Source organism: Thermobia domestica, chromosome 11, assembly GCF_964235325.1.
Source record: "Thermobia domestica chromosome 11, izTheDome1.hap1.1, whole genome shotgun sequence".
In the NCBI taxonomy this organism is placed as follows: Eukaryota; Metazoa; Arthropoda; class Insecta; order Zygentoma; family Lepismatidae; genus Thermobia; species Thermobia domestica.
The window spans coordinates 78,625,112-78,649,893 of NC_137464.1; the positions used below are offsets into that span (position 1 = coordinate 78,625,112).

The 24,782-nt window shown below is 37.0% G+C and overlaps 1 protein-coding gene across 1 annotated transcript in view; it reads left to right on the plus strand.

The window, feature by feature from the left end:
• Window positions 1–12,971: 12,971 nt before the first annotated feature.
• LOC145663605 (adipocyte plasma membrane-associated protein Hemomucin-like) overlaps window positions 12,972–24,782 on the plus strand; it is a 68,286-nt gene continuing 56,475 nt past the window's right edge. Inside the window, exons 1-2 of the mRNA XM_081729715.1 lie at window positions 12,972–13,082; window positions 21,658–21,772. Coding sequence (XP_081585841.1) covers window positions 21,678–21,772 — 95 coding nt within the window. The 5' untranslated portion in view covers window positions 12,972–13,082; window positions 21,658–21,677. The remainder of the gene's footprint in view (window positions 13,083–21,657; window positions 21,773–24,782) is intronic.

Genomic DNA, 24,782 nt, shown 5'->3' on the forward strand with positions numbered 1-24,782 from the left:
TTTGCTTATAATTTTCTTATTTTGCTTTATTTTTTCTCTAAAATAATAAATAATTATGCATTATTACACTGCTTTGTTAAGGAAAGCACAAAGAAGCGATAATATAGTCAGAAAAGCGAGTTATTAATGAAAATGTGGAAGTTACAGTATATGCGAACTTTTTTTTGCGGATGAGGATACAAACATACCCCCATAAAACTGAATGTTTCCATTTTTTCTAAAACGAAATCAATTAAGTTGAAACGAGGCTACAAATATTCAACGTATGTTTGCAAGAGCGTCATTTCACAATTGCCTTGGAAGGAGGAGGGTACGATCCTCCACTGGCATATGAGTTTTACGTTTTTTCCATAGTATATTAGTAGACATTTGATTAAAATATATTTATTTCTCGAATTCAGATGGGCAATTGCCCCCTGAATCCCCAATGACACCCTTGTGTGTTTGGGTTTTAAAGGGTGAAAAGGAAAATATAATTGCTTACTCAGGTGTTATGCATAGCCCCCCGAAACAAAAGCCTAAATACGCCACTGAGCAAAAGGCTTTTAACTCGAAGAAAGTAATCAGTAAAATCACATAAATAAAATTCCAGTTCAACGTACAGAAAGCAGAAAAATAATTCTCCGTATGGCCTAAACCAATAGGTCAAAAATAAAGATGGCGTCGACATTCAATAGCGCCAACTTCAAATATTTTATTCACTAACTTTAAATATCAGAGGGACTCCTCCTTGTTTCTGGTTTTATGTTGCATAAGTCACTTACTATTTTTATTACTACAAGCGTCCTATTCACATGAACTTTAAAGTTTGTTTAGGCTGAGAGGCTGAGATATATTCACCTTTACAACAATTAAAAAAAAAAAAAAATGTGTAATTATCATCATACTTGCGTCTTTCTCTTCTATTATAAAGGATGGACTTCGTGGCACGACGAGCGTTTACCCTACTTCAAGGTTATGCCAGTTTTCTCAGACGGAGGAAAAACTGCTAATGATAATATCACTGTCCATGACATTGTTAACACAATGAATAAAAATCTTTGGCGCCCAGCAAATGATTGGTCATCGTCGTGTAAGCATTCTGGTAACAAAGAAGTTATTTGTCCTCAAGATAGACACGTAAAGAGCACAGGCTATTTACATGTGTTATTATTTTTGAATTTGTCGTTTTTATACATCGGTTATACATCGGTAATTTTCTTTGAAGTTCTATTATTACTATATTATTATGAAAGTACTATTCAGATAAACTATTTGAATATCTTTTCTAGAAATTAGCAAATAAAAATTTTTATCGCACAAAATGAAAACTTTCACCTTAAATTTGTCAGTGTCGACGTCACAAATTCAACTCTGGAACGATTCTTACATAAGCAAAAATAAAAAATATTAATACTGGTACTACTACTACTAATGATTATTATCATTATTATTATTGCAGGGTCCCTATTCGATTCCAGCTCGTATCAAATGGTCTGTTTTCGACAAATATCGTGTGTTTTGATTTTCTCTGGGATTTCCCGTTTCATCCCACTTTCTTCATTCCACCATTTCTTTCATTGTCATCATCATTGTCTCTCTTAATCTCGGGACGTTAAAATAATAATAATAATAATAATAATAATAATAATAATAATAATAATAATAATAATAATAATAATAATAATAATAATAATAATAATAATAATAACCCGTTTTCTAGTTGTTTAAATTCTCTGCCGGGTTATGCTTCTGTATTGATTTTACTTGTAATAGAAGTAAATTTATATAATCCATATAATTTTCTATTTCAGATATCTATAATTAAATAAACTCATATTTTTAAATGTTTCATCCGAGTTTTATTAATGTATTTCAACTTACGTTTCAAACGCACAGACTGCATTTGTCACCATACTTCTACTAAAGGAGGAATTGTTCTATAAGACTAGCCAACAAAATTTTACTTTTTTCTGTAACTGGCATGAAAACAGCTAATCTTTATGTTTTCGGGTATGCTGATAACGAAAATATTAATGAAAATGCAAGATAAGTTCTCGTTTTGAAGTTATGATAACTGTATGTTATTGCTTATATTAGCTTTTGCATGTGTTTACCTTGTTGTTATCCCTAGAAGGAAGGTAACTGAAGGCGCAAATGTTTTGCCTAGCGTTTGTAGTTTTCAGTTGGTGATTCCCTGATTAGTGTCCAGCAGTAATCGGCTAACATTGACGCACTCCACTTTCCCTGGTGTCTTATTTCCATGTTTGAAATTTTCTGGTGGAAGCACTCCCCATGCTCTTCGCTTACAGCATCACAGTTGTCAGGAAAGAAGACCAAGTGGAAATCTAAGAAGTGTAATTTTAAGGACATGTTGCACACCAGTCTGTCGTAGCAGTGCAGAAGCTTTACCACAAGATCCTTATAGTTTTCTATCTTCTTATTTCCTAGAAGTTTGTTGAAACTTGAACAAAGACATCCCAAGCTAACTTTTCATCACAAGTCAGGGTGATTTTGAAATGCTCATCCTTGTACAGTTTGCGTATCTAGAGACCCACAAAAATCTTCTTTTATTTTCGCCTCACTAATACGTGGAAATTTCCAGAGAAATGCTGCAAATAGAAAAATGCTTCCAGAATTTTGTCCATGGCCTTAACAAACTTTTTCATTAGGCAAAATTTTACATGAAGAGTAGGGAGAATTATGTTCTTGAATTCGACAAGTGCTTCGTACATAACATTTTAAGGTCTTGATTCAAGTGATTGAAACTTAGGCCCATCTTTCTGTTTATAATGAAGTGATTTGGCGCGGCTATCTTAGAGGCACAATAAGCAACAGAAGTTGGTGTAGCCTTATTGTAGCTCCTCCGATAATCTGACATTTAAACTTGTCAGTTCAATCGCAATAACAATTGTTTCATGTTATCATATGTTTCTTTCATGTAAGGTGCACACCCAATTGTAATCGATGGTAACACGTTGGCTTTATGCAGTAGTACATACTTGAGACTTATTTTGGAGGAGTGGGGCCGCGGTGGCTCAGTGGTAGAGCGTTCACCTCTGGTGCTTGGGGTCCCGGGTTCGATCCCAGCCCCCGCCAAGTGAACTTTGTGGTGGACAAACACCGTGTGCGTGGGTTTTCTCGGGGTTCTCCCGTTTCCTCCCACTTTCTTCATTCCACCATTTCATTCATTACTCATCATCACCGTCTCCTTTAGCCTAACCGGCATAACCGTGGGACGTAAAACTTAAAGATTTCATTTCATTTTTTTCATTTTTTATTTTGGAGGAACCGTTGAAAAACTTCCACTCATCACTTTTATAGTCAATGCCCATAGCTGCCATAAGTCCCTCTACATCACAAAAAACCCTTTTTTTTTTCACTTTCGAAAAATGGGAAGATGGCATATAGCGGTCACGGAAAGCAGTCACATTTTCGGTCTTATCAAGACAATTCCATTGTTCTAGTCTTGACGGCAATAGTTCAGCTTTACCTTTCGTCAGTTCCAAATCTCTCACTAGGGCATCATGTTCACACTGTGTTATTTTGTGATTCTCTGTACGCTCATCGTTACACACAATTCGGGATCTTTCAAAGGACTTGGTTTTGAAGGTGATGGTGTAGCACTAGTTTCACTACAACACTCTTCACTATCACAATCAGGTGGGACAGAAATAGGCAGTCCGTCTGGATGAGTTACTGGTCACATGGCGTAAGATATGTTAGGATATGTCAGGGAAAGCTTTTTCTTCTAGGAAATACTTTGTGTTAATGGAGTTGTCATACAAAAGTAACAATCATTCACATGGTTTGATGGTTGTCGCCAGATCATGGGCATAGCAAAGCCTTTGGAAGATCTTTCAGGATTCACCCACGAATGAAGATTTGAAACACAAGATATGCAACATACATGAAAAACCCAGGACTTGTCCTGGTCCCTGATTTCACAACCAAAGTAGAGTCTGTACCCTTTCCCAATATATGGCGCTATTGGCCAGCTTTGCAATTTCAATGTAGCCTACCCGCAAATGTAGCAAAAATTGTCAGCACTGTAAGCATTTGTAAGGCATACTGAACCACAGCAATTACAAAGACCACTTCAGTAGCACGTTCTTTAAGCCACGAATACAATACAGCTTGTAAAAAATTGAAACTATGCTTAAATGAAACATATTGCGCTCCTCCCTTCCTCTTACGTTTCCCCTTTCCTTCCCCCTGTTTACTATGAGCCCGGTCTAAATATAGCGACAAAATATATTCAGCTATTGTTGCCTGCAGGAAACTTTATCACTCCGTTTACCATGAGCGTAATTTCGTAGCCTATATGGGAAGGGATTGGCAATGAATGCTAATAATATACAGGGTGTCCGAGAAGTCCTTCCCTGATTACAGAAATTGATAACTCAGGCTAGAAATAAGATAGAAATATGAAACTGGTGTTGAATTGTTTACAAACTATAAAAGTTTTTGTCTGTGTTAGGTTTGTTCTGTTTTACCAAGTCTCAATTTTTTTTGTTTTAGGTTTGTAGTACGTAAGTAAGAAGCCCAAGAAGCCATGCCAACCAACCAGGAGAAGGCACAGTGTGTCCTGTGGTACCATGAGACACGATCACCAACCACGGTGCAGAGACAGTTCCAGACAACATTTGGGAGGACTCCACCTGATGTCAAGAGCATTAAAGCCTGGTATGAGAAGTTCAAGAACACAGGGTCGGTTGCTGACCTTCCGAGGTCTGGTCGACCAAGAATCTCAGCAGACACGGTGGAGGCTGTGCAGCAGTCTTTTCTGAGAAGTCCTAAGAAATCGGTGCGCAGGGCCTCACGTGAATTACAGATGCCAAAAAGCTCTATCCATGACATTTTACACAAACGTTTATTGTTTCGTGCCGCACCACCTCATTGGGGTTTGGACGTCCGTGCCTATCTCGATAGGACATTTCCTGGGCGATGGATTGGTCGTGATGGACCAACAGCTTGGCCTCCACGCTCTCCTGACATAACCCCATTAGACTTATTTTATGGGGTTATGTCAAGGATGAGGTCTACCGAACACGTGTGTGTACCAGATCTTGAAACCCTGCAGCAACGAATAACCACAGTCGTTGCATCGATCCCTCCAGTGATGTTGGCTAATGTGTGGATGGAAATTGAATATCGCCTAGATGTGCTACGTGCTACCAAGGGTGCTCATGTGGAAGTGTACTGATGTGACCAAAACTTTTATAGTTTGTAAACAATTCAACACCAGTTTCATATTTCTATCTTATTTCTAGCCTGAGTTATCAATTTCTGTAATCAGGGAAGGACTTCTCGGACACCCTGTATAATAATTATAATTAAATGCATCCCCTTTAACTTTAAACGAGAGCTAATTCGACTTTTTCATTATCATTTTCGTTATCAGCGTGGTCAATATAGTTAAGAAACATTTATTTCATTCCAGTTACATTTTCCCTGTTGGTTATGTAATCATTGTAGTATAATTTAAATTGCTATATTTTTATATTATATTTCAATATGAAATAACTAAATATTATTACAATACGGTTTTACGGTTTAATTCTAATTTATAATATTAACAGTTTTCTTAATAATAATAATAATAATAATAATAATAATAATAATAATAATAATAATAATAATAATAATAATAATAATAATAATAATAATAATAATTATTATTATTATTATTATTATTATTATTTTTAGGGTTGCCATATTTCTCCACTGTAAAAACAAGACTTGCCTTGCAAAAATATTACCATATTTGTAGTACGGATATACCGGTATCAAAATAGGTTTTTATAAAAACCGGAAACCGGTTTCTAGAGAAAAACGAGATCCGAAAAACCGACATTTCAGTTTTCTCCAAAACCGGTTCGGTTTTTCACCGAACCCGGTTTCGGTTTACTCCAAAAATCGGTTCGATTTTACACCGAAACCGGTTTCGGTTTTCTGCAAAACCGGTTCTGTTTTCATTGAAACTGGTTTCGGTGAAAACTTTTGGAAAACATAAAAAAACTAGTTCTGTGGAAACGAAATATTTTTCCAAAGAACAACGAAGCACTATTCTGGTCAGAAATAGAACGTTTTGGAAAAACTGAAACCAGTTTGGGAGAAAACTAAACCAGATTCGGTGAAAAACCGAACCGGTTACAGAGAAAAACCGGCTTTTTAAAAAATTCAGAAACCGGTTTCGGTTTTTCTAAAAACCGGAAACCGAAAAACCGGTTTTTGAGCCCACCATTAATTTGTAGTCGTATGCCATGAAAACATTATCACGCATGAAAATATGCCTTTCTGTTATTCAATATCGGAAATGTTTCATATCTGCAACATACACTATCACAAAAAACTGAACCACTGAAACCTCTAAAGAGTAAATTAAATCTTTAAGTTTTACGTCCCACGGTTATGCCGGTTAGGCTAAAGGAGACGGTGATGATGAGAGATGAGTGAAATGGTGGAATGAAGAAGGTGGGAGAAAACGGGAGAACCCGAGAAAACCCACGAGCACGGTGTTTGTCCACCACAAAGTTCACTTGGCGGGGGCTGGGATCGAACACGGGACCCCAAGCTTAACATCTAGTGATAAGCGAGTTCAGATTTGTATTGCCTAACTCTGTTGCTATATGTTCTAGCATTTGAGTAGTTTTTGGTTCGATTCTATTGCTATTTGCTGAGTGGTGTTTCGTCAGGAGTGGACGAATTTGCCGCGCTATGTCTGTTTGTGGTAGTGTGTGCTATGCATCTGGGTTTCAAGAAAGTGCTGAATAAACGTTTAGCTACATGCAGTGGAGTACAATGTCCCGTGTGTGTAAAAATAAAAATTACTTATTTTGTTGTTTGTGTGGTAAACATATTTAAAAGTCAAAAAACAGCCTTACACCTTTAGTTAAAAATATTTATGAATTATTCTTTGGCTATAGAGTTGGAGACCAGGATAAACTTTGGGTCCCACAAATATGTTGCCTTACCTGTTCCAAGAATTTGAGAAACTGGCTACAAGGAAATGGTAGTTCTATGAAATTTGCTGTTCCTATGATTTGGCGTGAACAAATAGATGATGTAACTAACTGTTACTTTTGTTTGACAGATGTAAAGGGCTTCTTCTCTAAATCTAAACATCAGATTCATTACCCTAATATAAAGTTGGCTATTCGACCATTTCACCATAGTGAAGATCTTGTAGTACCTAAAGCTCCAAAACATTACACTATTGATTCTGAAAAAGATACCTCAGACGTTCTAAGAACGGTAGAGGCAGAATTTCAGTCATCTACATCCCAGTCAACATCACCTCATTTGATCACACAAGAAAAGCGGAATTGCTGGGTCACCCATCTGTTCCTGTAGCATATGCGGCTCATAGAAATAAGATGTATGACGTTATGAGTGCGATATTGGATTTCATTGAGAATGTAAAAAAATCAAATTTGTGCGGGAACTTGGTATTAATTATTGGTATTCTCACAGGAATGGAACAAGGATACACCAAGTATTGTCTTTTACGTGAGTGAGATAAATGTGACAAAGCAAACCATTACGTCCGTAAATACTCGCCTCAAAGACAGGATTTCATTCCTGGCACCAAGAAAATATCTCGTACACCAATTGTGAACCCTCAAAATGTATTTGTGCAACTATTACATATCAAGTCTGGGCTACTTAAAATTTTTGTTAAAGTACTAGATAGAGAAGGTATTGCTTTCACGCACCTTAAGGAGAAAATCCCAAACTTAAGTGAGGCAAAAATTAAAGGAGGAGTTTGTTGGTCCACAGATTAAAATAGTCAAGTAGGATGAAGACTTTGAAATTAAACTCTCTGAAATTGAGAAATTAGCTTAGATGTAATTTAAATCGGTATGTATAAGTTTTCTTGGAAATGTAAAGGCGGAAAATTATGAAGCTATTGTTAGTGACATGGTGTGCGGTTTTCAGCTCATGGAATGCAACATGTCATTAAAATTACACCTTTTGCACTCACATTTTCACTTTCCCCCTCAAAATCTCGGTGCAGTAAGAGATGAACACGGATAACAGTTTAATAAGGACATTGCCACATTTGAAGAGAATTACAATGGAAAATGGACTGAGAATATGCTTGCTGAATATTGCTGGTTCATCATCACAGAGACTCCAGAAGATGTCTACAAGCGTGAGCGACCAAAGAAACTATTTTAGAGGGTAAGTCAATAAAATGTAATATTAGTAAACTGCTCCATCTGAGCTTACATTGGATAGTAAATATATATAAATAAGTGCATTTCGTATAATGTATTGTGGTCTGTCCAACAAAAACGTGACGTGATGGAACATTTTGGTGTCCACCAATGAATTCAGCACCTGCCATTTAGTTAAAATCACATAATTTCATTTGAAGGAAGAAAAAAGTTTAAATTTGTTACACAGTAAATCAGAATGGAATAGGTATTACAATGTCCGGGGAGTATGGCATATGCAATAGTGTGTCCCATCCAAAACGTAGAATGGAGTCCCTGGTTGTGTTTTGAAGGCCTGAAGAAAAAAACAGGAAATTTTGTGTAAAAATCAGTTTTTTTACAGTTTTTCCCGACTTTGGAAAAGAACGTAAAGTTTGGGAAAAAATGAAATTTTCGAATATTTTACTATAGGCCTATTATACTTTTAAAATGAAAACCGTTTTATATTTACTAGTTTACACTTAAGATCATTGAGTACCTACGTTTCTTGTATTAGTATAGGGAAATTTTGTTTCAACAGTGCACCACTCATCCAAACACTTTAAAGTTAGAATCGTGATAAAATGGAGTTATGACTACAAAATAAACTAAAATATAATCCTGGTTAGCTTACACATTTGAATTAGGGATGGCTACAAAATTCCTGTTCCGGAACCGGTTCCAGACCTTGATCCGAAAACTTGGTTCCGGAAGTGGGCTTTAAGAACCGCTTCCAGACCTGGATCCAAAATACCCCCCCCCCAAAAAGACCCATCTTGTAGTGCTTCCCAAGTTGAAGGAGGTGCTGCCGAATGTTTTCTCCACTCACACTGAGTTGTAGTCCCAGTTCTTCACATGTCTGGCCACCGTTCGCCTCAATTGCTGCCTGAAGATCGTTTCGTACATGAGTTGATTTTCCAGCACATGGTACGTCTTTGAGTGTTTCGTCACCGTCCTTAAACTTGTTAAACCACCACTGTACAGTCTACGTACTTACGACACCCTCACCAAAGGCCTGGCATATCTTCAGTCCCGCTGCAGCGGCGTTTGACCCCAGTTTGAACTCGTACAGCATACACGCTCTTATGACGCTGTGTGCAGGCCGTATGTTCACTCTGTCAGACCCATGTCTGTGCAAGTTCACGGTGTTACAGAACTGACACAGCCAGGAAGTATGTTAGATATACTCACACCAACAACTGACCTTCGCGTTATCTCCATTGGCATTCAACTCCTGGTGTGAGGGGCCAATTGAACACAGACCTCCACAAAAAAAAAAAAAAAAAAAAAACAGAACTATCTTGGTTACCTTTAAATACAGTAACTTTGTAAGGAAACAAAACATACAAGGTAGGCACCAGCAATTTTTTTTTACTGGTAACCACAAGTGACAAGTAGAGATCTACAAGTGACAAGTAGAGACATCCTAATACAAGGGTGTCACGAAATTAGGTAGCAGTGCGAATATCTTGGAAACGAATTATCGAATATAGATTCTTGTCAAAAAGTATTGGAAAAACCTTAATCTAGCAATGAATGCCTAGTTGTTGATAATGGTATGTATGCATTTCAAACATAACTGTCACTTCTACATTTATGTGATACCAGTTCTCATTCTCGATATCTGAGCATTTGAGATTAAGAAATCAACGCTTAGACCTATACCTTGTTCTGAGAGATCGTATGTTTAACCCTGTAGCTGTATTAATTTCTAAAAACAAAGATAGTTAAATTATAATTTACTATTCCTGGGTACAACTGCGTAAAATTTACTGCTTTGTCTGGGCATGACAAACTGTTCTGTGAACTTGAAATATTTTAACACTGGTTTGAAGGTTGCTCGCGAATATATAGTTAACAAATGCATATTCGGGATGGGATAATAGTATAGGTCTACATCTTGGTGCTGAAAGGGGCTGTCGAATGAATTACTCATTTATTTTAAGGTTGATTTCGAATTTAGCACTTCTATCAGCAGAGAACAGCAATATATTGCTATCATTTTTGGAGGTGTTCGCTGGATCGTTTTCAGAAGCATAGCTTATATCCACCCTTACACCTTCCATTACACCCCTGATTTAAAGTGAGTATATGCAAACTAAAAAAAAAAAAAAATATTAGGTGGATATACGCCGTATACCTTTCATTACATTCCTGGCACCAAGACTATGTGAAATGTAGCTTAACGTGAGATCGAAATCACATATATTCCCACCGGGTATAGAACCCGGGTCTCCTGTGCCGAAGGTTCGTGAGCTAACTATACAGGGTGAAAGGTAACTCCACCGAAAAGCTTTGGGAGGTGATTTCTAATATGAAATGAAAGAAAAATCTAATAAAAATAAATTGAAAAACGTTTCCTTTCAGAGTTGTAAACCGTCGAAAATTCGTAACATCACGTTTCAAAACGTCCTGACTTGAAAACTATAAAATCTATACCAAACGATTCAAGGAATTACACAAGAACTAGAACGCACTCTATACTTAAATGTAAATATCTCAGAATCCTGTAGTACCAACAAAACGAATGCAACATTAGTACTTAATGGAATATTCCCATACCCCAACTATTATGCAGTTCGTTTAGCAGATAACGGAGGATGGTAAAACGTGGATATTTAGATAGAGAGCACATACTAGTTCCTATGTAATACCTTAAACCGCTTCGATAGATGTATATTATAGTTTTAAATTTTCGACAGTTATTAACTCTGAAAGGAGGTGTTTTCCGAACTATGTTGTTAGATTTTTCTCTTTCATTTCAAATATCAATAACTTCCAGAAATTTTCCGGTGGTACCTTCGTTTGAAGGACTTTCATAATCGAATACATTCTTCAATATCAACGCATCATGAAGATATTATCGTTTCTTTATTTAGAACTTAATAAATAAACTAAGAATATGAGAAAAGAAAATAATTAACTTTTCACAATCACTTAGTGTTTGGTATTCGTTTCAACTTACACTGTTAATATAAGTATGTAAGTTAATGGTATGTAACCAAAGATTTTTAAAGAATCAACTGAAAAATCAATAGGAAGATATAAGATGAGCAATGTTTGGAATATAAATTCTTTTGCATTCCTTGAACAGTTTGCATTCTTAGTGCTGAATATAGAATTTGAAATTAAGTTCAGCAATTTCGTATGTAAGATATAATATTGAATATATGAGTATGCAATAGCAAATTCGTTGTCGTTTTTCCTGTAATATTTTTCTCTTCTTCAGAATTTAAATAATGCCTTCAAAGTGAAAAATTACCGGAGGCCCCAAAAGTGAAAGAGGAAAGCCGGTTTTACCACAACTGTCGATGTACCTTCCTAATTGCAGAGCTCTGGAGCTGCCACTGCTTTAACCCTTCATAAGATTTCAGTGAATTAGCTACCATTACATTTTGTGTTCTATCTTCTAGAGCTCTTTCTCGTTAGCATTAAAGTTTACTAATGGACGATCGGGAATTGTTTTCATATTGCTGAGCTCCTGCATAACCGTATTCTAAGTTCAAGTTACTTCTGTTTGCTTGGTCCCTTGTTGTATTCCTAATGTTAGTATTGAATTTTTTCGGAGTTAGCCTAGCATTATGAGGCAATTGAAGTATATAATTGAACTAAATAATTTACCATATAATTAAACTAAAATGAATTCTATGAATTAAATTTCCCCAAATTTGGATGTATTTAACGATTATATATCCATTCGCTTTGAACTCATCTTGTTTTTAACACTTCTAGTGTCAAGTTTTCTGTCTCCATGTTTCTTAAGTCTTTCTTCATCGTATTATTTTAATCCTAAAAGAAACTTTTTCGTATCGTTAGTATAAAGAGATTTAGGAAACCCGAGAAATATGGCACGCGATGTTTTGGATATTGAGATTATAGCCACATGAGATTTTGTTCATAAATCTAATATGACAAGTTGCATTTTATTGAGATGTTTCCATCATTATATTTACATGTACAAATGTACAGCACACTACAAAGGCAGATTTAGCCAGGCAACAAAAAAACTGAAGTTCTACTCCGACTTTGGTTTCAACTATCTATGTTTTAAACTCTGATTTACCTTTGAAATACTTATTTTTACTTTAAGTTATGAACAAAAACTAAGCTCGATTTCATCATGTAACTTAAAACATTTGAAGGGCCAGGGGGAAGAACGCTTTCAGTCCAAAAAAAAATCGATACCTCCAACACCAATTTTCTAATTTGTTGTAAAAATAAGTTTTTCTTTACATATATACAACATTTACCATGATATAAACTTAAAACTATTTTTCTAACAATGTAATTACAATGGTTATTTAATGAATAACTTGTTTTTTTACTCTCCTGAAAAATTTCATTAAATGGACTGAAAGCGTTCTTCCCCTTGACCCTTCATTTGTGTTGATGCCTTCAATTTTATTCGCGCTTCCCTTATCCTTAGGTTGTAAAGGTGAAGGACAAGGACAGTGTGTAAGGGAATGATGTATTGACAAGAAATATATATATATATTTTTTCAAAAGAACAAAATAAAGAGTGAATGCTAACTGGGTTTTGTGCAAGTATAAACTTACCGTTAAAAAAAGTGCAGAAGGTTTTAGAGATGCAGGTATATTAAGAGGAAAAAAAACAAACAAGAAATTACTAGATTGACAAAAAGTGACAAAGAAGCGAAAGAATATAAAGATTATAATAATCTCTTTGTTTTGTGCAAAGCTCCCTTGGTCGTTGCTCTTGGGGTCAACTGTTAACCTTCAGACAGAGGGTTAGCTACCTTTCTGTGCATTAAGAGAAGCATCTTTGTGTCACGCAGATTGTAGCTTAAATGTGGCGTCACTTCTCCCCAACGATGCAGTCTTGTTTCTAAGCTTCAGTTGGTTCCAAGCTCGAGAGACAGCCTCTATTCTAAAGTATATACGGTACGTATGTATACGGTATGTAGAATCAATGTTAAAACAGTTTTATAACTTATTATTGCAAGTGACGTTTCTCGAGAATAATCCCGTCAGTTTACAAGAAACATATTGTTAGAAGTTAAGAGGGAAACGCTTTCCTTATATCTAATTCTATTGTGCAAATTTATAAACTTGAGCGAAGTTTTCTTAGCTTATCATCATCATTCGGTATTCTGCCTAATTCGTTATTGGTCATTTGCTGCAACTGAGAAGCTTCCATGCTCTACGGTCTTCCGCTAACCTCTTGGTCTTCACATACGACATTTCTGTTTTAATATTGTCCATTAATTGTAGTCTCCTTCGCCCCCCTCTCTTTAATGTCCCCCGTTTCCTCTAAAACGTCCCTCATGATACAGTTCCTTCTCATCCAATGTCCCAACCAGTTTCTCTTCCTCTAATAACAATATCTAAAATTGTTATTTTCTACCCTACCATTTCTAACACTCTCTCATTCGTTTTTTGCTCGACCCAGCTAATTCGCTCCATTCTTTTCCACACCCACATTTCGAAAACTTCCAGTTGTTTCTCATCCTTTTTGCGTAATGTCCATGTTTCTGAAACATACAATGCAATACTTCACACGAAGCATTTTATAAGTCTTTTCTCAACTTTTTATTCAAGGTCTCATAAAATAGTACTTTCTCCCTCCTAAAGGCTTCTTTAGCCATTCCTATCCTTGCTTTTATTTCACATTTCACATCATTACTAATAATACTACCCAGGTATCGAAAACTAGTCACCTGTTCTATTTTCTCCTCTCCTATTTCTATATTTGACACCAATCGTACTTTTGTATTAGCTTATAGCGATAGTATTTACACTTTTACCAAAGTGATTTCCCTTAAGAACCGCCACTCAGAATTGTACAATTAAATGAGAAGTAATTCTGTTGAGTCTAAGTTTTAGTTTTTCGTGTGCATGATTCGAATTACTATTCTCAGTGGATTTTGAACCTACATCGTAAAACCCTTGGCAAGCTAAAAAAAAAAAAAAAAAAAGTTTCAAAATGTGAATGATGAAAGCTTTAAAATAGTCCTATTAGAAGTCGATGCGCTGACCACACATTACCTTCTTGTAATTTTACGACTTGGTTTGTCACAACTCGTCAAGACTTGTAGCACCAACGATTGTTAATACCACCGTGAAATAGGGAATACTTTTCAAGTAAAGTTTCTTAATATGAGAAAGGTACACGCTTAGCATTTATTTGCACCATGTATGTCAAACTCAGTACTACAGGACGGGGTGCAAATAGTCATCAGAATAGTGTGGGCCGCAAAAAAGTCAATGTTCATACTTAACAACATATTTAAAAAGTGAGTGAATGCATAAAATCTTATTTAATATTGTGGTTCTTTCAAAACAGAAGACCATTAAGAAATCTAGAAAGCAGATAGATAACTTTTGTTGATTTTTTGATATCTGTGTATCTTTTGGAGTTGATTCCCATCTTGCATATCTCTTCGTAAGCACCTATGGCTACCTCGGTATCAGTAGCGTATTTAAGGTTGGGACTTCCGGGCTTAAGCCCTCCGAAATTTTATTTACTATATTAAAGTAAATGAAATATCTTGCAGAATTTTCACATTTCCAGGAATAAAATTAGCAAATCTCCCCGAAACAAAATCATAAATACACCACTGCTCAGTACTTAAATATATTAGTAACGATTCAATGAATACGGAAATTGTTGGATTTCTCTTTATTGAAGCGAGTGTATCATTCAACTTAACCAGGATTTGTGTGTCTGTCTGTCCATTCGTCTGTCTGTTCCATGATAACTCTTGTAAACCGTTAATGCCTATCTGAATTTGGCAAAACTTGGTATGTGGCTTTATTCAACTTTTCGAAATAAAGCTATTGTTTGAGATTAAAATCCATTAAAAATAAGCGGTAAAAGAGAAAGAATTATTCCGATGTTGCAAGTTTGTACTTATGCACATAAAATAGTATAAATTATGTACAAATTATTCGACATTCATAAAGTACAGTGTGTATTTTCTTTGAGATACCGTTCTCTTGATTATCTCCATTGGTTGTGGTTGAAATAGATCAAAGATGGGAAAGGGAAGCAAGCTCTCCCAAAGTCTAAAATTTCCTTATTTAAATAATATGATAAGAAAATAATTTTTCTCGATAACTTTCACAAAAATTATTCAAATAATGGAGCTTTTTTCTTTGAGTGTTCCCAATCGTTCCCACTACTTGCGATTAAAAGTCTGTCAAAAACGAATGGGTGAATTTTACCATCTTTCCATTAAAAAAAAATTACGATAATTTAAGTAACAATATTTTAATATATTTAAGCAACATGATGCATATATTTTGAGACGTCCCATAATCTCCATTGCATAGAGTTCAAATTATTAAAGAAATAAGGAATTATTAACGGTGTCATCCCACCTCACCTAAGGTTCACCAGCCACAGACTTCTCCAAGAGAGGAAAATCCGCCATTTTTATGCGAGGTGGGAATTCCCATATTGTCTACTTTCACTTGCCTAAAATTGTGACTAGAAAATTTCTGTACTAAAGAAAAAAACTGTACTATCTTATTAACGATCAGCATTACGAAATTGTGAAATTATAGAGCAAAATTATAATCATTTACTGTTCTTTTCTTGAAGGTCTTGAAATATTGTATACTGACAATAAATAAATATTCCAAATAAAGGGCGTAACCCTTTGGGAAGTTAGCCTCCGTGCTAGCATTACACGGAGTAAAAATGAGTGCATGCATTACATTCATAATCTACATAATGCAACTGTTTGATTAGCCAGAAGAAACATATTTTAAATCACAGTTCAAAGTTAATTACAGTTTCAGGGACTAAATACAATTGGACCTATATTAAGTGTTTCTTAGCTACTTAATACCAATTTACGCTATTAGAAGCTTATTTGCTGCGGTTGAAATTAGTCCAAGATAAGCAGATACAAAGGGGTTAGTTTTCCCAAATTTGGAGGTTTCCTTATTTGAATTATATAAGACAATAGTATTTTCCATCAATAACTTCCATCAAAGTTATTCTACCCAGGTGTTTTGACGCAACATTGCGCACATTTACTCTGTGGCTTGCCAATCGTTCCCACTGCTTTGTTTTAGAATTTTCCAAGAATGAAAGGGTGAATGAAACCCTCCCCGACATTTAACAATACATTACACTTCAATTGTCGTTTATATATATATATATATATATATATATATATATATATATATATATATATATATATATATATATATATATATATATAATATTTATATAATATATATAATATATATAATATATAATAATTATATATAATATATATATATAATATTTCATTTGAGACTTTACAATCGTGCCTACTGCTAGACAGTGACAGAATAATTAACCTTCGCCACCTCGCAATCTAGGGAATATATCCCTAGGTAGTTTTCGTAATATATAGTAATAATCTGTAGGTAGAGTCAAATGACATAAACGGAAATCTTTTAGCCCTTCACCTTTTTATTATAAAGAATGTCATATAATTTTCGTACATTATTTTGTATCCTTTTATTATAAAAATGTCTTATATAAGTGTTTCTCAAAGTCTTTAAATACTCTAATACGTTTTCAATGTAGGTTATGATTAGTTCCCTTCGTTATACAATGTTGACTCAGGTAGGAAAGAAGTTTGTCTTAGCCCAGAGTGGCCTCACTCGGACGGAATACGTTATAAAGCTCATGGCAGCTTATGACAACCTTGGAAGTAGGTATTATAGGTTTATACTCCGTAGCCCATGGCGGCCTCGAAAGTAGGTACGAGTATTGTAGGTGATCGATCAGGACTGGCATTGATTATTTCTTGATCTCATCGTTCGCTTTTATACCCGTCCTTTTGGAGGGAAAACTTGTGGAGGAGTTGTCGGATTTCTTCGTGGTTCTCCGTGTTCTCTTCGTTTACTCCTGAAAGTGCATTTCCTTCTGTCGTCTGCCACTATTTGTTTATAAGTCATGAAACCACGTGTTTAAAGCAAAAACATGTGGCTTAAAGTACGTGTGGTTGCACGGATCCTTGCAATACATATCCGATTCTCGTAGAATATAGTGTAAGAGTTTTATGAGGCTTTCCCACATCCCTACTGTTTGGAGATAAAATCAGTCAATAATAAGCGATTGAATTCAACCTTCTCTTCACATTGAAGGATTTGCTCCGCGAAACATTCATAAAAATTTTATGAAATACAGTGAAAAAGATGAAAGATAAAGCGGTGAAAATCGCCAATAGTAATAAGAAAACTTTTCTATGCACCGAATTACTAGTAGTAATACAAACATAAAAAAATCGTAAGGTACTCAAAAAATTGGTCTGTCCTAAAAGGTAGACAAATGTTTTGAATGGTTTGTTCATAGTCTCCGTTATAACTCGCAAAATTTGTTAAATATCAATCAGTATATATTGCAAAATATCCCAGTCGTTCCTTCTGAACTAGAAGAGAAGGATTGATAGTGAGCAAAATTGAATTTGATATGTCAACCGACATAATTGTATCACAGTCTATATATTGAAAAGGTTTCTTATGTCTGACTGTCTGCTCGTTAGACATATTTTTGCAGCAATCCATTAGTATGTAAAGTTTTAATGGTCAAATTTTTAAGAGCTTCATGAGTTTCTATAGAGTGATTTCTCGAATTTTAGCTCTTTCTCCAAGAATAAGGGTAATATACTGTAAACTGATCATCTAAATTCGATTTACTCGAACACAATTCTAAAAACTTTATTTACATTTTTCAAATCAATCTCTCATGTTGATACTGTAGCTGATAGAAACTACCAATACAAACTACTATATCAATTTGAAATCATTTATTTTCCTTTACGATCTCCAATAGAGATTAATCATTAGACCATGACTAGTTCGCTCTAAACATTTTGTCATTGACACCTTTACAGGAAATTCTATTCTATGTTACTTCTTCTAATCTCCTACAAAGATTGATCCTACAAAATAGACTTCTTCCCCCTAAAGGCTTCTTTCGCCATTCCTATCCTTGCTTTTATTTCACGTCCACATTTCACATGATTACTAATAATACTATAAAGGTAACGAAAACTAGTCACATGTTCTATTTTCTTCCTTCCTACTTCTATATTTAAACACTGATCCGCTTCGTTTCAATTACAATGGCTTTTGTCTTTCTAACATTTATCTCCATGCCATATTCTTCACAGATCGTCTTCAAATTTTCTAACATCAAATTAATTTTCTTTTTATAATTCATTAAATTACCGTACGTAATTTGTAACTGTTAATAATTAGAGAAAATTGATCATGATCCCTTTAAGTACGTTTTAAACTTCCACTGTATAGCAACTCGGGCCTATTTAGTCATTATTTTATAACACAGTTTGTTTGAAGGATACGATTAATTAAAAAAACACTTCAAATAAAATTATTGCTGTGCGATTTACAATTTATTTATCACTCTTGGATTTTGGTTGATGCTCTACTGTAATTTGTATTTATTAAGAAGCTTTGATATAATTATTCGCTTAATTTGGAGTAATGTTATATGTTCTGATAGTACAGGTGTAAATTATAAGGCACTTAGTTCCCTTAAAACTTTGTTCATGGGCGCCCAAGTTTGGTCTTTCTCATTTTTCTTAAATGCAGTCTTTGGTGCTAGTCTCATTATCGCTAGTCGTCTGACATGAGATTCTGGGCACAGTAAAACCAAACAACAAGAGTAAGTGTTAGTTAAATACAATATCCGTGTATCTTCCTTTGGAACTTACCTGGAGCACGTAGAATTCCAATAAATTGTAACGCTGTGTAAAAGGCGACAGAAAATTCAATTCTATGAATTGTTACAAGGGTAAAACTTCAGTGTCTTAATTAATTTGGCAATTATTTGATTCATTTACGATAGCTCATTATTAGATTCTGTGAAATCCTATGAAAAAAACTCTTGTGCCTAAGACAGCAGGGGAACTAAAAGTGAAGTAACAAAATATATTAATGTTCTTCTTAAACTAAAGCAAAAGTAGTATTGAATTTTGGTAATCCTGTACACTATCATATCAATCTCACATGAAGATGAACAACATTACATTTAAAAAACATATTTCTGTTAATATTGAGATATTAAGATAATCAGTGATACATGTACCTATTATAATCTCTTTTATCCCGTCTAAAATTTACCTATGAAAAGTATGAGATTTCTTTAAAAAAGTTTTAAGACTCTACCAACCAAAACCAAGATCGAGTGTGCAATTGCAAGATCGAGATCAAGATCAGCGGCTCCAGTTCAAGACCAAGAATAATACTGCATGTGTAAGACCATTATCACCCGGATATTGGTGTTCGTCTTGCATTTGCTTATCATTAATGAAAATGTAACTCTGTAACAAATTGAAAAGATAAATAAGAAAATTTATCATTCATTTACTTTTCCAAAGGTAGATTTCTGGAATATTTCTTTGTTTCTTATGTGATTTAACTTTTGTCACAACACACCCATAAGATCGCACTTTATGAAAGGCCTCAAGCGGTCTTAAGTAAATTTTCTACTCCTGCCCTAAATGAACATTTCTGTTTCCATGATCATACAAGCTTATTTTTCATCCTCAAAATTATATCACCAATGACAGTGACATTTCTACCTTAACTTAGAGTAAGATACTAAAACGGTTGGCCTGAATCGTAAAAGTAAATAAAGTAAAAAAAAAAAACTTTGAATGGGTTCAAACTATGGTCCTCCATACTTGTAGTCGGTTATCTTAACTACTAGACCACAACCATTTCATCCTAAATACATTGTCATTGATACTATCGAATTCTATGCACCCTTCGGATCTTCAATTATATATATCTTTGTTTCATATTTGGTCTAGGAATTAATTCGTGCGGGTGGACAAGAGATGGCGCAACGAACGGAGCGTCCCACAGTTCCGTGTATCCACACATGTGTTGCAAACCCCTGTCATCGCGTATCGTTCGTAGTATAGGGCAGTGGATTAAAGCGTCAACAACACCAGTTTGTAGTTAAGTGAACATGGCGCAATTTGTGCCTGATAAAGTGTTTTTGCGGGGTGTCCTGCTGCATTACTTTAACATGCAGAAAAGTGCGACTGAAAGTCATCGTATTTTGGTGGAAGTGTATGGTGACCATGCTCTAGCTGAGCGAACGTGTCAGAAGTGGTTTGCACGGTTTAGAAGTGGTGATTTCGGCTTGGCAGACCAAGAGCGAGCTGGACAGCCAAAAAAATTCAAGACGAAGAATTGACAGCATTGCTCGAGCAGGATTCGTGTCAAACGCAGGAACAACTTGCAGCAGCATTAGGCGTTGATCAAACAACAGTCTCCAAACGCTTGAAAGCCTTGGGAATGATTCAAAAGATGTCACATTGGGTTCCACATGAATTGAAAGACAGAGACGTTGAAAGACGAAAAACCATTTGCGAATTGCTGCTTCAACGACAGCGCAGAAAGGGGTTTCTGCATCGAATTATTACGGGTGATGAGAAGTGGATCCATTACGAGAACCCTAAACGAAAAAAGGCCTGGGTGAAACCAGGTGAACCAGGTCCATCACAACCAAAACGAGATATTCACTGTGCAAAGGTTATGCTGTGCATATGGTGGGATATGAAAGGTGTGGTGTACTATGAGCTGCTGCAACCGGGTGAAACTATGAATGGAGAACGTTATCGATGACAATTAATGCGTTTGAAGCAAGCTCTGGCCAGAACACGACCAGAATGGGAGAACAGACATGATAAACTTATTGTTCAACATGATAACGCTCGCCCACATGTCGCAAAACCGGTCAAAACCTATTTAGAAAATGTCGGATGGGAAGTTTTACCCCACCCGCCGTATTCACCAGACGTTGCTCCTTCGGACTACTACTTGTTCGATTGCATGAACAACGATTTGATTGGACAGCGGTTTACTTCTTCAGAAGATATCGAAACATGGGTCTCTGACTGGATCACTTCAAAGGATGAGGACTTCTTTCGCCACGGAATCCGTACATTGCCTGACAGATGGGCGAAAGTGGTGGCTAGCGATGGACAATATTTTTCTTAATGTATTTATGTATTTTGTGTTTGTACTACAGCTTCAATGTGTGCGTACCAACCGCACGAATTCCTAGACCAAATATATTATTTCGTATATCTTTTATGTTGTCACTTATCTACACTGTGCATTATCTGTATTTACAACTTCTGTCCTCTTACATAATGTGTTTCAGAGTTTCTTTTGTCTCCCCTACAAAATTATAGTTTTGCTTAATTTAGTTTTTGCATTCGCCATTCTAGTCGGTGCAGGAATGCCGGACACAGATTTTAGAGAGCTTTTTAAAACTTACTAATTGGTATACCGTTAACTTTTTTTTTAAAAAAAAGAAAAAGGAATGAAGAATAATATCCATTCTTCTTGAAACAGGCTATACAGTATATTTCCTTTAATTTTGTTCTATTCTATATAATATATTCACGGAGCTCTGCTGTGGCTTGGCTCAGTGCTTGAGTAATAACATACTGATTACATTTTATATTTACAGGTGAGATTAACATTGAGACAATGAGATTACTGTTTCCTCTTCTCGCCCTTCTTGTCAACTTTAGACATCAAGTACAGGCTTTGGAGAGGTTGCGGATACTGCCTGAACCTTACAAGTAAGATTATTATTATTTAACTCCTGACGATTTTTTTTTATCAAGCGAAAACGGTTTCAGACCGTGTACTGACTTACTCTCATTGCCATATATATACCTTTCTTGAATGTATTATGTTTAATTATCTATATGCCGTTAGGGAGATTCGGTGGTTAATTCAGGTGGTAATCTCTAATGTGCAAGGTACCTGGTTTGGTCTCAAGTTGTGCGGTTTTATGGTGGACAATACGAGGGTATTTCCAAAAGTTTCTGTCCTAACACTAAGTATCACGACACTGGTAAAGCCGTTCGTGACATATACTGCCATCTATGGAAGAAATAATGTCAATGTCAACTGTCTAACTCCGTCAGTTCGTATCAGGCACTGTATGTAGGGCTCGCGTACAGCATGGCAACGCTCCAGTTTACATGACTGTTATTGCAAAGGATTCAGTGAAAGACTGTGGCTTCGATTTAGAACGCACTCTACAACATAGATTTAATTTAGACAGTTGAAACTGATACATTGTTTCTTCCATAGGTGGCACTATCATTACTAGTGACACGATATTTCGGTGTCAGACCGGGAATTTTTTGGATATATCATCGTATCATGTATATAATTTTTAAAAATAGACTTTCAGTTTCATTCCAGCACCATCAATTCACAGCCCTTTCATAGTCATTCAGCTACATTGGCCCTTAGTCTATATGGCATAAATTAAAGGTTTCTTTTAACCTCCTTTATTAGAACTAGATTTTTCAGAGGAATCCAAAAGAAGAAGAACAACATGGAGGACTTTCTCCGCAGAGAAGAAGTGGACATAGCCCTATTGTCAGAGACCCACCTAAAACCACACCTTACCCTAAAAATCCGCAACTACTCCACCATCCGTACCGACCGTCCCGACCGACCCCTTGGAGGAACATCAATTCTAATCAAAGACAGTATCCCGTACGACCCTCTCCCTCTACCACCTCTACAATCCCTGGAAGCTACAGGGATCACCCTCCACTCAGCTAATGGACCGATAATAATAATAGCAGCCTACAAGCCTCACAACAACAACCTCAACGCAACAGATCTGCAAGCCCTGCGACAGCTAGGACACCGGATTCTACTAGGGGGAGACCTCAACAGTAAACATCCGGCGTGGAACTCCAATGTGTCAAACGCAAACGGAAGGATCCTCCACCACGCTCTCACCACCATAGACTTCACTCCCACGGCTCCAACGGAACCCACGCATTATCCAAGAAACGGCGGGATGCCTGATGTACTGGACATGGTACTGACAGCGAACCTGGCAATCCTAGGTGTACCTCAGGTTATCCACGGCCTCGACTCGGATCATCTACCCGTTCTACAAACGATCGCAATCAGCTACCACTTCACAACTCGAACCCTTCCAACTCTGCGCACAACAGACTGGGACCACTACAGATCCTTGCTCAGCGACATGTTAGATCCACGCCGGATAATTGAAACAACGGAAGACATAGAGGCCACCACTGCGTCCCTGACCGCAGCCATCAACTCAGCCATAGCCATCGCCTCAACCACCTCAACAACGACTCATCCATCACACCAGACCACTCCAGAAGAACGACGCACCTCAGCCTTGATCCACTTGAAGCGTTGGGCCCGGAAGCAGTGGCAACGTACCAGAATTCCCCAGTTCAAAACACTTTGGAACCACCTAGTATCCAGAGTCAGGAAAAGGCTCCTTCGAATCAAAATCAGAAACTGGAACCTCCACCTCCAGGAGCTAGATGCACCCAGCAGGCAATTCTGGAAGTTAGTGAAAAACATCACAAGACCAGAAGCAAACTCCAGAACACTCACACTTCAAACTCCACAAGGAACAATACACGAACCGGAAGAACAGGCAGAACTTTTCGCCCAGACCCTGGAAACCACCTTCCAGATCAACGCTACCAGCACGCCAGCAACCACCACTGCAGCAGTACATAGATCCTACCACCTCTCCCGAATAGAAGACCCACCTCCTCCAGAAGCCCTCACAACACCACGGGAGATACAAGCAATCATCAAGAGGATCAATGCACACCGGGCTCCAGGTCAAGACCGAGTGACGCCGCAAGCACTGAAGCACCTCCCGAGAAAGGCCCTGGTCCTACTCTGTAAGTTGTGCAACGCCATTATGAGAACCGGACACTACCCAGAAGCCTGGAAAGAAGCAAAAGTCATAATGCTGGCCAAACCAGGAAAGAAAAGATCAAACCCGGCCAACTACCGCCCTATCAGCCTGCTCTCGCATACCAGCAAGGTGTTTGAAAGAGTACTGCAGAGCAGACTTCAGCAATTCATAGAAGATCATGACATCATCCCGGACCACCAGTTCGGCTTCAGGAAAGGACACTGCGCGGATCAGCAGCTGGTACGGGTGGTAGAGAAGATATGTGACAGATTCAACGAGGGAGGCCACACCTTGGGGCTTTTTCTCGACATAGAAAAAGCATTCGACAAGGTGTGGCACGAAGGTCTCTTTCACAAGATGATGCTCCAGGGCACTCCGCACTACCTTCTGAGAATCATCAAATCCTTTCTTCAAGGAAGAACCTTTCGTGTTGCCCATGCAGGACACCTAACACCCTCCAGACCTATCCTAGCAGGAGTCCCCCAAGGATCCTGCCTATCCCCAACCCTCTACGCCATGTACACGGCGGACATTCCCACAACCCCCAACACAGCGGTAGCAACATTCGCAGACGACACGGCAATCTTTGCCAGCCATGGAAACATCAGATACGCTGAACTATACCTCAGACGACACGCCGAACTTCTCCACCGATGGTCTGAAGAGTGGAAGATCAAAGTCAGCGAACAGAAGACCTCAGTAGTAAACTTCACAAGAAACAGAAGAAGGGTTCACGTCAGGATCACCATGGCTGGAACACCCCTCCAGAACCGAGATGATGCCAAATACCTCGGAATAATACTGGACAGGAAACTTACATTTGCTCACCACATACATTCCATCGCCAAGAAAGCCAGTCAACGCCATCA